This window comes from Trachypithecus francoisi, unplaced genomic scaffold (genome assembly GCF_009764315.1).
Source record: "Trachypithecus francoisi isolate TF-2019V2 unplaced genomic scaffold, Tfra_2.0 Lachesis_group3, whole genome shotgun sequence".
Classification (NCBI taxonomy): Eukaryota; Metazoa; Chordata; class Mammalia; order Primates; family Cercopithecidae; genus Trachypithecus; species Trachypithecus francoisi.
In genome coordinates, this window is record NW_022681468.1 from 47124953 (window position 1) to 47138015 (window position 13063).

The 13063-nt window shown below is 42.1% G+C and overlaps 1 protein-coding gene across 1 annotated transcript in view; it reads left to right on the forward strand.

Annotated features, from left to right (window-relative positions):
• Window positions 1–13063, forward strand: part of ARMH4 (armadillo like helical domain containing 4) — a 151878-nt gene that overhangs the window by 43120 nt on the left and 95695 nt on the right. The window contains exon 4 of the mRNA XM_033187912.1: window positions 4412–4669. Within this exon, the coding sequence (XP_033043803.1) occupies window positions 4412–4669 (258 nt within the window). The remainder of the gene's footprint in view (window positions 1–4411; window positions 4670–13063) is intronic.

Here is a 13063-nt window from a genome sequence, read left to right on the forward strand (position 1 = left end):
CTAGCAAGAAACAGTCACTTTTGAGGGATGGCCAGGAGTCCCTGCTACATTGTGAAGCTGTGGTCTTGGTCTTGGGGGTACAGGCAGGGGCACTCCAGGAGAAGGAAGGGGTGCCATTCCTTCCAGATCCAGCCCCAAGAGGAGGAGAGAAAACCTGTCAAGAATCTAAAATAAAGACATGGAAGTCCTCAGATAGTTTTAATGGTTCCTGATAGTTTTCCTCATAATCTAAATTTCCATCATTTTTCCTCTATCCAGCCTCCTTTTCAACTTCTCTTTAATTAGAGTCCCTGGTCCACCTTTATAATTACTCCTTCACACACAATCAATACACTTTCTTACCCTCTCTCTATCCCTCACACTCTCAGTTGAGCTCTTCTGGTAAAACTTGCTGCTGGTTAAATCTCTGTGCCTACTCACCTCTCCACCCATGCCTGTACCCAAGCAGCTGAATGTGGCTTGAGATAAACTCACAACCATCTTAACAGGTCTCACTTTAGATATATGATGTCACATCTGAAGTGGGCCTTGAGAGCTGCCTGGCAGTCCTGCCCCATTTCTCTGAGAATTTACTCGCCCACTCTCCAAGACGACTATTTCACACTTTTTCTCTTGCCTCAAACCACCAACATTTCTCTTTTCCTTTCCAGTTTTTTTTTTTTTTTTTTTTTTGAGATGGAGTCTCGCTCTGTCTCCCAGGCTGGAGTGCAGTGGTGCGATCTTGGCTCACTGCAAGCTCCGCCTCCCAGGTTCATGCCATTCTCTTGCCTCAGCCTCCAGGATTGCTGGGACTACAGGCGCCTGCCACCTCGCCCGGGTACTTTTTTGTATTTTTAGTAGAGACGGGGTTTCACCATGTTAGCCAGGATGGTCTCGATCTCCTAACCTCGTGATCCGCCTGTCTCGGCCTCCCAAAGTGCTGGGATTACAGGCGTCAGCCATCACACCCGGCCCAGTTTTTTTATTTGACTGAGAATAAAAGAAACATAAAGATCACCTATCCACCAAATCTACCCACCTTCCTGCACCGGGCCTGTTTCTCTGCCTTTCCTTTTTCCTACCGTTGCAGGGGAGGATGTATCCAGACAGGCCTATGCGCTGGACCCTGTCTTCTTTTAGTCATTATGAAGAAGCCAATCTGTCCACTATGCACCAGGCTTATTTTTAAGTACCTTACAAATTAACTAATGAAATCCTTACAACAGCCTTGTGAGGTAGGAATAATGTCAGTTTTACAGATGAGGAGGTTGAGGCACAGCAAAATTCAGCAACGTGTGCAAAATCACACAGTCATGATAAATTTGTGTGGCTTCCGAGTCTATGCATGCAGCCCTTGTATAATACCATGTCTCCCAGGAGAGTCTCCCACAGCTGCTTCTGTCTTTCCTGCCTCATTGATTGCCCCTCTCAATGAGATCTGACACATTAACTTACAAGCAGGTTCTATTTTCTATATCCTATTTTAAGACCCTACCGTTGACCCTGTGTCTCTCTCCAGCTGCACCCTATTTTCTCTGTTCTCCTTTTAGCCAAATTTCTGGTAAGAATTTTTTTTGTTTGTTTTTTGAGACGGAGTCTCGCTTTGTCGCCCAGGCTGGAGTGCGGTGGTGCGATCTCGGCTCACTGCAAGCTCCGCCTCCCAGGTTCACGCCATTCTCCTGCCTCAGCCTCCCGAGCAGCTGGGACTACAGGCGCCCGCCACCTCGCCCGGCTACTTTTTTTTTTTTTTTTTTTGTATTTTTAGTAGAGACGGGGTTTCACCATGTTAGGCAGGATGGTCTCGATCTCCTGACCTCGTGATCCACCCGCCTCGGCCTCCCAAAGTGCTGGGATTACAGGCTTGAGCCACTGCGCCTGGCCAATCTTTTTTTATTCTTATATGTCCTTTAACTTCGTAGGATTAATATCTGTCACTATTCTTGGATGCCATAGGCCATCACACAGTTGCCATATCTCAAATACAAATTCTTGCTTTGACTCTTTATCTTTTAGATCCCGTTTTCAGTCATGTGGGATCTTCCTTTTGCATCTCACATTGTAATTATCAGCAGGGTTCTGCCTTGAAATTACATCCCAGATCTGACTAGCTCTCTCCTCTTTCCAGATTGTACCCTAGTCCAAAGCACCATAATCTATTCCTGGTTTTTAAATGAACTCCTTATTAGCCTTCTTGCTTCATCTCTTGCTTTGATATAGCCTGTTCTCCACCCTGTTGCTAGAGTCATTCTTTAAAAATATAAGTCAGTACTATCAGTTCCCAAAAAACCTATTGAAATAAACAAAAGACTCAAAAAAATAAAAATAAAAATAAAAATGGTTGGATCTGGCCTCTGCCTACTTTTTCCTACCTCATTTCCTGTATTTGCCCTGTCCCTCCCAGCTCAGGCTTCTTTGCCATTCTTTGAACACAGCAAGGCCACACCTTCCTAAGGATTAGGTCCTTTGCTATTTCCTCCACTGGGAATGCTCTTCCTGTAGATGTTGACCTAAATTAAACAAGAGAATTCATTATTTTGGTATGGCCTCTGTTCAAACTTTACCTTGTCAGCAAAGCTTTCTTTAATCTGCCTTTCTAAAATAGCAGTGCCTGGCATTTTCTATCTTCTTACCAGTTTTAATGAGAGTGTAGAGTCACCTGTCTATTGGTATATCTGTTTGTTTGCTGTGAGTCTCGCTGAGTGGCATATGGGCTGCATAAAGGCAGAGACATTATTGCTTTGTCCCTAGGGTCTGCAATAGCTCCCATTAAGGGGTTGATAAATATTTGTTGAATTTTTAGAATAGTGACAGATATTAATCCCACGAAGTTAAAGGACATATAAGAATAAAAAAAGATTGGCCAGGCGCAGTGGCTCAAGCCTGTAATTCCAGCACTTCGGGAGGCCGAGACGGGTGGATCACGAGGTCAGGAGATCGAGACCATCCTGGCTAACACGGTGAAACCCCGTCTCTACTAAAAAATACAAAAAAAAACTAGCCGGGCAAGGTGGTGGGCACCTGTAGTCCCAGCTACTTGGAGGCTGAGGCAGGAGAATGGCATAAACCTGGGAGGCGGAGCTTGCAGTAAGCTGGATCCAGCCACTGCACTCCAGCCTGGGCGACAGAGCGAGACTCTGTCTCAAAAAAAAAAAAAAAAAAGAATAAAAAAAGATTAAAGGTGATTTTTTTAAAATTTAGAAAACCTCTAAATGATAGAGGAAAGGTAGTATGTGTGGAGAAAGTTGTGTAGAAGCAGAAAAGGAGAGTCTCAAAATTCTTGGGTGGCTCCAGTTGTTCTTCCTTCCTTCTTTTCTTCCCCATAGGGGGAGAATTACCTGTTGCAGTAACTGCTGTGCCGAGAATCAAGGGGTGAGACCAAAGGGAAGGCCTTCTGTGAACTTTGTGGGCACTTACCAGGGGCTTCAGGGGTGCATCCATGGTGAGGATGGGGCCTTGAAGTGTTGCTAGGAGATTAACATTGGTGAAACAAAATGAAATTGGGGATCTTACGTTCCTTAAACCCACTCCACTTGAAGCATTGAAAATGACAACTTGTGGTGAAGTGCCGTGGCTCATACCTATAATACTAGCATTGTGGGAGGTAGAAGGAGGAGGATTGCTTGAGCCCACGAATTTGAGACTGCGGTGAACCATGATCACGCCACCGCACTCCAGCCTGGGTGACAGAACAAGACTCCGTCTCAAAAAAAAAAAAAAAAAAAAAAATCAAGAAAACGGCAAATTGTGAATGTTAACTCTTACAATGAAGATAATGGGATAATGGTAATTTTTAATGTGTTGCCTTTCTGACCACTCCTGGTGAATATCCCATTTCCCATTTCCTTTAGAGTTGGATTGAGAATGTTGATGCAATTATTTCCAGTTTCTTGGATTACTCTTCCTTAGAGAGAACAAGATCCAAGAGTGAATTTATGTGCTCCTCACTTAACATTATTGTGAGTTCTACTCACTGATGTGGATGAATAGAAAAAACCATGCCAAAATAATAAATTGTCTCCTTTAACATTATGAGCTATAAAGGGATGGGAACAGCTTCTTTTAAGTTCTGTTAGTATCTCAGTGTGCCAACTGATAAACTTTTAATGATCTCCAGAAAACAGCAAGGGGATGTTCACTACCCTTGTAAATATAAATAACTTTAATAACAAATCATATTGCTTGAACTTGGACTCCCGGTAAACACGACACCTGATACTGATCTGACATAACTATGGTTTTGAAAGTTTAAACTCTAGGACATGTGGTGGGTGTATAATCCTACAAAGTTCACATTGTCTGACTTTGGCTATAAAGATGTGTTTCAAAAGGCCAAACAATTATTTTGTAGTGTTGGGATCATTTTCAAGGATTCATTTGTTTCAGCATAAACTCATTTTATGTTTATGCTTCCCTTTGATTTCTTTTTGCTTAGAGGGAGAAGAAGATGAGGATGAAGAGGACGAAGAAGATGAAGATGAAGAAGAGGAAGATGAGGAAGAAGATGAGGACGATAAAGATGCAGACTCGCTGGATGAGGGCTTGGATGGTGACACTGAGCTGCCAGGTTTTACCCTCCCTGGTATCACATCCCAGGAACCAGGCTTAGAGCAGGGAAACATGGACCTGTTGGAGGGAGCTACCTACCAGGTGCCAGATGCCCTCGAGTGGGAACAGCAGAATCAAGGCCTGGGTAAGAGTCATGTGTATTTCCCTTTTCCTCCCTTCTCCCCTCCTTTTATATTTCTAAGATGACAGCCTTCTTTCATTGCCATCTATTGTACAGAAAAATGGATTTTCTGTGTTTATGGGTGGTTTCTACATTTATGGGTGGTTAAGAATATAAGTATAAACTCATTGAAGAAATAACTGATAATTAAAAATTAAAAATTATCAGTTATTTCTTCGATGAGTTTATATTTATGCCCTTAAGTAGCCAGGCTCCAAACAGTCTCCAGCTGCCTATTATGAGCACGGTTGCCTGATTTTTAGAAGAAATTCAGTTTTTCCTTCCCAGTTGGGAGACAGTTGTAGGCTCTAGGAGGACATCTGCACAGGGAGGATATATGTGTAACTAGGATGCTGGACAAGCAGCACCCGGGGAAAGACTCAAAGAACAAATCCATTTTTTGTTCCACTCTGTCCTTTGGGAATTTGTTCCCTGGGGACGTTCTTCCCCTGCTTGTAGGCGAGCAGTTGGGCAGTCCTGTGATTTTTCTGTTCAGTCTTGTGGCTGCATTACCTTGTCAAACACAATTTCATTTCAGCAGCTAGGGTGGCCAGACCACTCCATGCTCACCCTCTCTTATTTGTGGCCCATGCTTGTGGTGAGAGACTTGGAGGATGCAGGCTACTCCTCAGCTTGGCACTTCCTTCCACATCAGCAGGGAAGCTCCCCAGTCTATCCTTTTCCTCTCATCAGGTTGAGACACTCTTAAGCTCTCAGTGACTCCTTGAGGCCCTATTCCCTTGACCTGAGGTGAAGTAATCTCTTCTCCAAAGAAACTCTTCCTAAAATGCTCCTGGTCTTTAACAGCTGGGCACACTGATTCCTTCAATGTGGCAGATATTAGGTTTAAGAGTCACAAAAACTGGTAAAAATACTAGTTTTGGGGATATGTCATTGAAAACTTGGAAGTTGGTCTGGACCTTTGCTCTGAATGTAATTCTGGGAGTTGCACTCTATAGATTGGCATATACGTTGTAGTTGAAATGTAGCTGGGATTTCCTGTGGAATATGCTACAGGAAGAAGATAAAAAGGGATGGGCTTCCAGTGGACAGACAACATTTCTTTTTCTTTTTTTTTTTTTATTATTATACTTTAAGTTCTAGGGTACATGTGCATAACCTGCAGGTTTGTTACATATGTATACTTGTGCCATGTTGGTGTGCTGCACCCATCAACTCGTCAGCACCCATCAATTCGTCATTCATATCAGGTATAACTCCCAATGCAATCCCTCCCCCCCCACCCTTGATAGGCCCCGATGTGTGATGTTCCCCTTCCCGAGTCCAAGTGATGTCATTGTTCAGTTCCCACCTATGAGTGAGAACATGCGGTGTTTGGTTTTCTGTTCTTGTGATAGTTTGCTAAGAATGATGGTTTCCAGCTGCATCCATGTCCCTACAAAGGATGCAAACTCATCCTTTTTTATGGCTGCATAGTATTCCATGGTGTATGTGCCACATTTTCTTAGTCCAGTCTGTCACAGATGGACATTTGGGTTGATTCCAAGTCTTTGCTATTGTGAATAGTGTCGCAGTAAACATACGTGTGCATGTGTCTTTATAAGCATGATTTATAATCCTTTGGGTATATACCCAGTAGTGGGATGGCTGGGTCATATGGTACATCTAGCTCTAGATCCTTGAGGAATCGCCATACTGTTTTCCATAATGGTTGAACTAGTTTACAATCCCACCAACAGTGTAAAAGTGTTCCTATTTCTCCACATCCTCTCTAGCACCTGTTGTTTCCTGACTTTTAATGATTGCCATTCTAACTGGTGTGAGATGGTATCTCATTGTGGTTTTGATTTGCATTTCTCTGATGGCGAGTGATGATGAGCATTTTTTCATGTGTCTGTTGGCTGTATGAATGTCTTCTTTTGAGAAATGTCTGTTCATATCCTCTGCCCACTTTTTGATGGGGTTGTTTGTGCTTTTCTTGTAAATTTGTTGAGTTCTTTGTAGGTTCTGGATATTAGCCCTTTGTCAGATGAGTAGATTGCAAAAATTTTCTCCCTTCTGTAGGTTGCCTGTTCACTCTGATGATAGTTTCTTTTGCTGTGCAGAAGCTCTTTAGTTTAATGAGATCCCATTTGTCAATTTTGGCTTTTGTTGCCATTGCTTTTGGTGTTTTAGACATGAAGTCCTTGCCCGTGCCTATGTCCTGAATGGTACTACCTAGGTTTTCTTCTAGGGTTTTTATGGTATTAGGTCTAACATTTAAGTCTCTAATCCATCTTGAATTAATTTTCGTATAAGGAGTAAGGAAAGGATCCAGTTTCAGCTTTCTACCTATGGCTAGTCAATTTTCCCAGTACCATTTATTAAATAGGGAATCCTTTCCCCATTTCTTGTTTCTCTCAGGTTTGTCAAAGATCAGATGGCTGTAGATGTGTGGTATTATTTCTGAGGACTCTGTTCTGTTCCATTGGTCTATATCTCTGTTTTGGTACCAGTACCATGCTGTTTTGGTTACTGTAGCCTTGTAGTATAGTTTGAAGTCAGGTAGCGTGATGCCTCCAGCTTTGTTCTTTTGACTTAGGATTGTCTTGGCAATGCGGGCTCTTTTTTGGTTCCATATGAACTTTAAAGCAGTTTTTTCCAATTCTGTGAAGAAAGTAATTGGTAGCTTGATGGGGATGGCATTGAATCTATAAATAACCTTGGGCAGTATGGCCATTTTCACGATATTGATTCTTCCTATCCATGAGCATGGAAGTTCTTCCATTTGTTGTGTCCTCTTTGATTTCACTGAGCAGTGGTTTGTAGTTCTCCTTGAAGAGGTCCTTGACATCCCTTGTAAGTTGGATTCCTAGGTATTTTATTCTCTTTGAAGCAATGGTGAATGGAAGTTCATTCATTTTGGCTCTCTGTTTGTCTGTTACTGGTGTATAAGAATGCTTGTGATTTTTGCACATTAATTTTGTATCCTGAGACTTTGCTGAAGTTGCTTATCAGCTTAAGGAGATTTTGGGCTGAGACAATGGGGTTTTCTAAATATACAATCATGTCATTTGCAAAAGGGACAATTTGACTTCTTCTTTTCCTAACTGAATACCCTTTATTTCTTTCTCTTGCCTGATTGCTCTAGCCAGAACTTCCAACACTATGTTGAATAGGAGCGGTGAGAGAGGGCATCCCTGTCTTGTGCCAGTTTTCAGAGGGAATTTTTCCAGTTTTTGCCCATTCAGTATGATATTGGCTGTGGGTTTGTCATAATAGCTCTATTATTTGAGGTACGTTCCATCAATACCGAATTTATTGAGCGTTTTTAGCATGAAGGGCTGTTGAATTTTGTCAAAAGCCTTTTCTGCATCTATTGAGGTAATCATGTGGTTCTTGAATTTGGTTCTGTTTATATGCTGGATTACGTTTATTGATTTGCGAATGTTGAAACAGCCTTGCATCCCAGGGATGAAGCCTACTTGATCATGGTGGATAAACTTTTTGATGTGCTGCTGGATCCGGTTTGCCAGGATTTTATTGAGGATTTTTGCATCGATGTTCATCAGGGATATTGGTCTAAAATTCTCTTTTTTTGTTGTGTCTCTGCCAGGCTTTGGTATCAGGATGATGTTGGCCTCATAAAATCAGTTAGGGAGGATTCCCTCTTTTTCTATTGATTGGAATAGTTTCAGAAGGAATGGTACCAGCTCCTCCTTGTACCTATGGTAGAATTCAGCTGTGAATCCATCCGGTCCTGGACTTTTTTTGGTGGGTAGGCTATTAATTATTGCCTCAATTTCAGAGCCTGCTATTGGTCTATTCAGGGATTCAACTTCTTCCTGGTTTAGTCTTGGAAGAGTGTAAGTGTCCAGGAAATTATCCATTTCTTCTAGATTTTCTAGTTTATTTGCGTAGAGGTGTTTATAGTATTCTCTGATGGTAGTTTGTATTTCTGTGGGGTCGGTGGTGAGATCCCCTTTATCATTTTTTATTGCGTCTATTTGATTCTTCTCTCTTTTCTTCTTTATTAGTCTTGCTAGCGGTCTGTCAATTTTGTTGATCTTTTCAAAAAACCAACTCCTGGATTCATTGATTTTTTGGAGGGTTTTTTGTGTCTCTATCTCCTTCAGTTCTGCTCTGATCTTAGTTATTTCTTGCCTTCTGCTAGCTTTTGAATGTGTTTGCTCTTGCTTCTCTAGTTCTTTTAATTGTGATGTTAGAGTGTCAATTTTAGATCTTTCCAGCTTTCTCTTGTGGGCATTTAGTGCTATAAATTTTCCTCTACACACTGCTTTAATGTGTCCCAGAGATTCTGGTATGTTGTATCTTTTTCTCATTGGTTTCAAAGAACATCTTTATTTCTGCTTTCATTTCGTTATGTACCCAGTAGTCATTCAGGAGCAGGTGTTCAGTTTCCATGTAGTTGAGCGGTTTTGATTGAGTTTCTTAGTCCTGAGTTCTAGTTTGATTGCACTGTGGTCTGAGAGATAGTTTGTTATAATTTCAGTTCTTGTACATTTGCTGAGGAGTGCTTTACTTCCAATTATGTGGTCAATTTTGGAATAAGTGCGATGTGGTGCTGAGAAGAATGTGTATTCTGTTGATTTGGGGTGGAGAGTTCTATAGATGTCTATTAGGTCTGCTTGGTGCAGAGTTGAGTTCAATTCCTGGATATCCTTGTTAACTTTCTGTCTCGTTGATCTGTCTAATGTTGACAGTGGAGTGTTGAAGTCTCCCATTATGATTGTATGGGAGTCTAAGTCTCTTTGTAAGTCTCTAAGGACTTGCTTTATGAATCTGGATGCTCCTGTATTGGGTGCATATATATTTAGGATAGTTAGCTCTTCCTGTTGAATTGATCCCTTTACCATTATGTAATGGCCTTCTTGGTCTCTTTTGATCTTTGATGGTTTAAAGTCTGTTTTATCAGAGACTAGGATTGCAACCCCTGCTTTTTTTTGTTCTCCATTTGCTTGGTAGATCTCCTCCATCCCTTTATTTTGAGCCTATGTATCTCTGCATGTGAGATGGGTCTCCTGAATACAGCAGACTGATGGGTCTTGACTCTTGATCCAGTTTGCCAGTCTGTGTCTTTTAATTGGAGCATTTAGTCCATTTACATTTAAGATTAATATTGTTACATGTGAACTTGATCCTGCCATTATGATATTAGCTGGTTATTTTGCTCATTAGTTGATGCAGTTTCTTCCTAGCCTCGATGGTCTTTACATTTTTGGCATGTTTTTGCAATGGCTGGTACCGGTTGTTCCTTTCCATGTTTAGTGCTTCCTTCAGGGTCTCTTGTAAGGCAGGCCTGGTGGTGACAAAATCTCTAAGCATTTGCTTATCTCTAAAGGATTTTATTTCTCCTTCACTGATGAAACTTAGTTTGGCTGGATATGAAATTCTGGGTTTAAAATTCTTTTCTTTAAGAATGTTGAATATTGGCCCCCACTCTCTTCTGGCTTGTAGAGTTTCTGCCGAGAGATCTGCTGTTAGTCTGATGGGCTTCCCTCTGTGGGTAACCCGACCTTTCTCTCTGGCTGCCCTTAAGATTTTTTCCATCATTTCAACTTTGGTGAATCTGGCAATTATGTGTCTTGGAGTTGCTCTTCTGGAGGAGTATGTTTGTGGCGTTCTCTGTATTTCCTGAATTTGAATGTTGGCCTGCCCTACTAGGTTGGGGAAGTTCTCCTGGATGATATCCTAAAGAGTGTTTTCCAACTTGGTTCCATTTTCCCCCTCACTTTCCGGCACCCCAATCAGACGTAGATTTGGTCTTTTTACATAATCCCATACTTCTTGCAGGCTTTGTTCATTTCTTTTTCTTCTTTTTTTTTTTGGTTTCTCTTCTCGCTTCGTTTCATTCATTTGATCCTCAATCGCTGATACTCTTTCTTCCAGTTGATCGAGTGGGTTACTGAAGCTTGTGCATTTGTCACGTATTTCTCGTGTCATGGTTTTCATCTCCGTCATTTCGTTTATGACCTCTCTGCATTAATCTAGTTGTCAATTCTTCCACTCTTTTTTCAAGATTTTTAGTTTCTTTGTGTTGGGTACGTAATTCCTCCTTTAGCTCTGAGAAGCTTGACGGACTGATGTCTTCTTGTCTCAACTCGTCAAAGTCATTCTCTGACCAGCTTCGATCCGTTGCTGGTGATGAGGTGCGCTCCTTTGCAGGGGGAGATGCGCTCTTATTTTTTGAATTTCCAGCTTTTCTGCCCTGCTTTTTCCCCATCTTGTGGTTTTATCTGCCTCTGGTCTTTGATGATGGTGACGTACTGATGGGGTTTTGGTATAGGTGTCCTTCCTGTTTGATAGTTTTCCTTCTAACAGTCAGGACCCTCAGCTGCAGGTCTGTTGGAGATTGCTTGAGGTCCACTCCAGACCTGTTTGCCTGGGTATCAGCAGCAGAGGTTGCAGAAGATAGAATATTGCTGAACAGCGAGTATACCTGTCTGATTCTTACTTTGGAAGCTTTCTCTCAGGGGTGTACTCCACTCTGTGAGGTGTGTGGTGTCAGACTGCCCCTAGTGGGGCATGTCTCCCAGTTAGGCTACTCAGGGGTCAGGGACCCACTTGAGCAGGCAGTCTGTCCGTTCTCAGATCTCAACCTCCGTGTTGGGAGATCCACTGCTCTCTTCAAAGCTGTCAGACAGAGTCGTTTGCATCTGCAGAGGTTTCTGCTGCTTTTTTTTGTTGTTGTTTTTAGCTGTGCCCTGTCCCCAGAGGTGGAGTCTACAGAGACAGGCAGGTTTCCTTGAGCTGCTGTGAGCTCCACCCAGTTTGAGCTTCCCAGTGGCTTTGTTTACCTACTTAAGCCTCAGCAATGGCAGGTGCCCCTCCCCCAGCCTCACTGCTGCCTTGCGGTTAGATGGCAGACTGCTGTGCTAGCAATGAGGGAGGCTCCGTGGCCGTGGGACTTCCCGGCAGGTGTGGGATATAATCTCCTTGATGTCCCGTTTGCTTAAAGCGCAGTATTGGTGTGGAGTTCCCCGATTTTCCAGGTGTTGTGTGTCTCAGTTCCCCTGGCTTGGAAAAGGGATTCCCTTCCCCTTGTGCTTCCCAGGTGAGGCAATGCCTCACCCTGCTTCAGCTCTCGCTGGTCGGACTGCAGCAGCTGACCAGCACCGATTATCCGGCACTCCCTAGTGAGATGACCCTAGTACCTCAGTTTAAAATGCAGAAATCACTGGTCTTCTGTGTCGCTCTCACTGGGAGTTGGAGACTGGAGCTGTTCCTATTTGGCCATCTTGCTCCGCCCCACATACCCTAGACAACATTTCTTGAATTACTTTCTGGCCAAATTCAGCATGCATTGGGCAATGATTACTTTAAAAACATGTCACATGAAACTGGTAAAAACTTATAAGGGTATCAAAATATTATAATATCAAAATACTGTAAAACAAACACAAAATAAGATGAACTCTGGTCTGTGAACAAGTGAATGAATATTTAGTCTGAAATCCTTCTGTTCTACATAAGCAGGATTGAAATGAATGAAATAAGATACAAAATACAAAGATAACTTATACAGAACAGATTGAAAACAGACAAAACTCTACACATAAAGTGACTCCTTGGATTGTGCACAGCTTTATAATATGGAGGTATCATGTACAGTTAAACAGCTTTTCAATATGGATGGGATGGATATTCAGACACTCTAGCACTTTATTGGAGAGAGGAGCGAGGGAGACAGGGTTGCCTTAGCGTAGAATTAGGAACATCATATGGCATCTACCCTGAATTGTGGTTAAAGAAATGAAGTTTCACCACTTATGAAGTGGACTTGCCGTCTGTGAGTAATTATAAGTAATTAGAGGGTCTTAGAAAACTATAAGGAGGCTCTGAATCAAGGCTAAAATGATCATTTGGACTGTGGTATTTATCATGCTCCTCAATGCAAATTTACCACTGAATAGGAGTCAGGTTTTTAAGGAATCAGCCTTGCTGAGGTATATATTATACACAATAAATTGCAACCACTGAAAGCGTACGATGTGATGAGTTTTGAGAGTTATGTATACCCATGCAACCCTCATCACAATCATGCTGTAGAGCATTTCCATCATCCCACTGCCAGTGATTCCTCATGCCCCTTTGCAGTCCATCCCTCCCTCAGCCCCCAACCCTAGGTAACCACTGGCTTTCTTTGGTCGCTATAGATAAATTTGCATTTTCTAGAATTTTGTACAAATGACATCATATGCTATATACCATTTTGTGTCTGGCATAGATCACTTAGCATAATGATTTTGAGATTCAACTATGTTGTATGTATCAGTAGTTTGTTCCTTGTTATATATAACATACACATGTGTATACACATGCATACACTCACACACATGTCCACACACATATAGATAGCTGACTAGTATTCAATTGTATGGATATGCTATGTTTTGC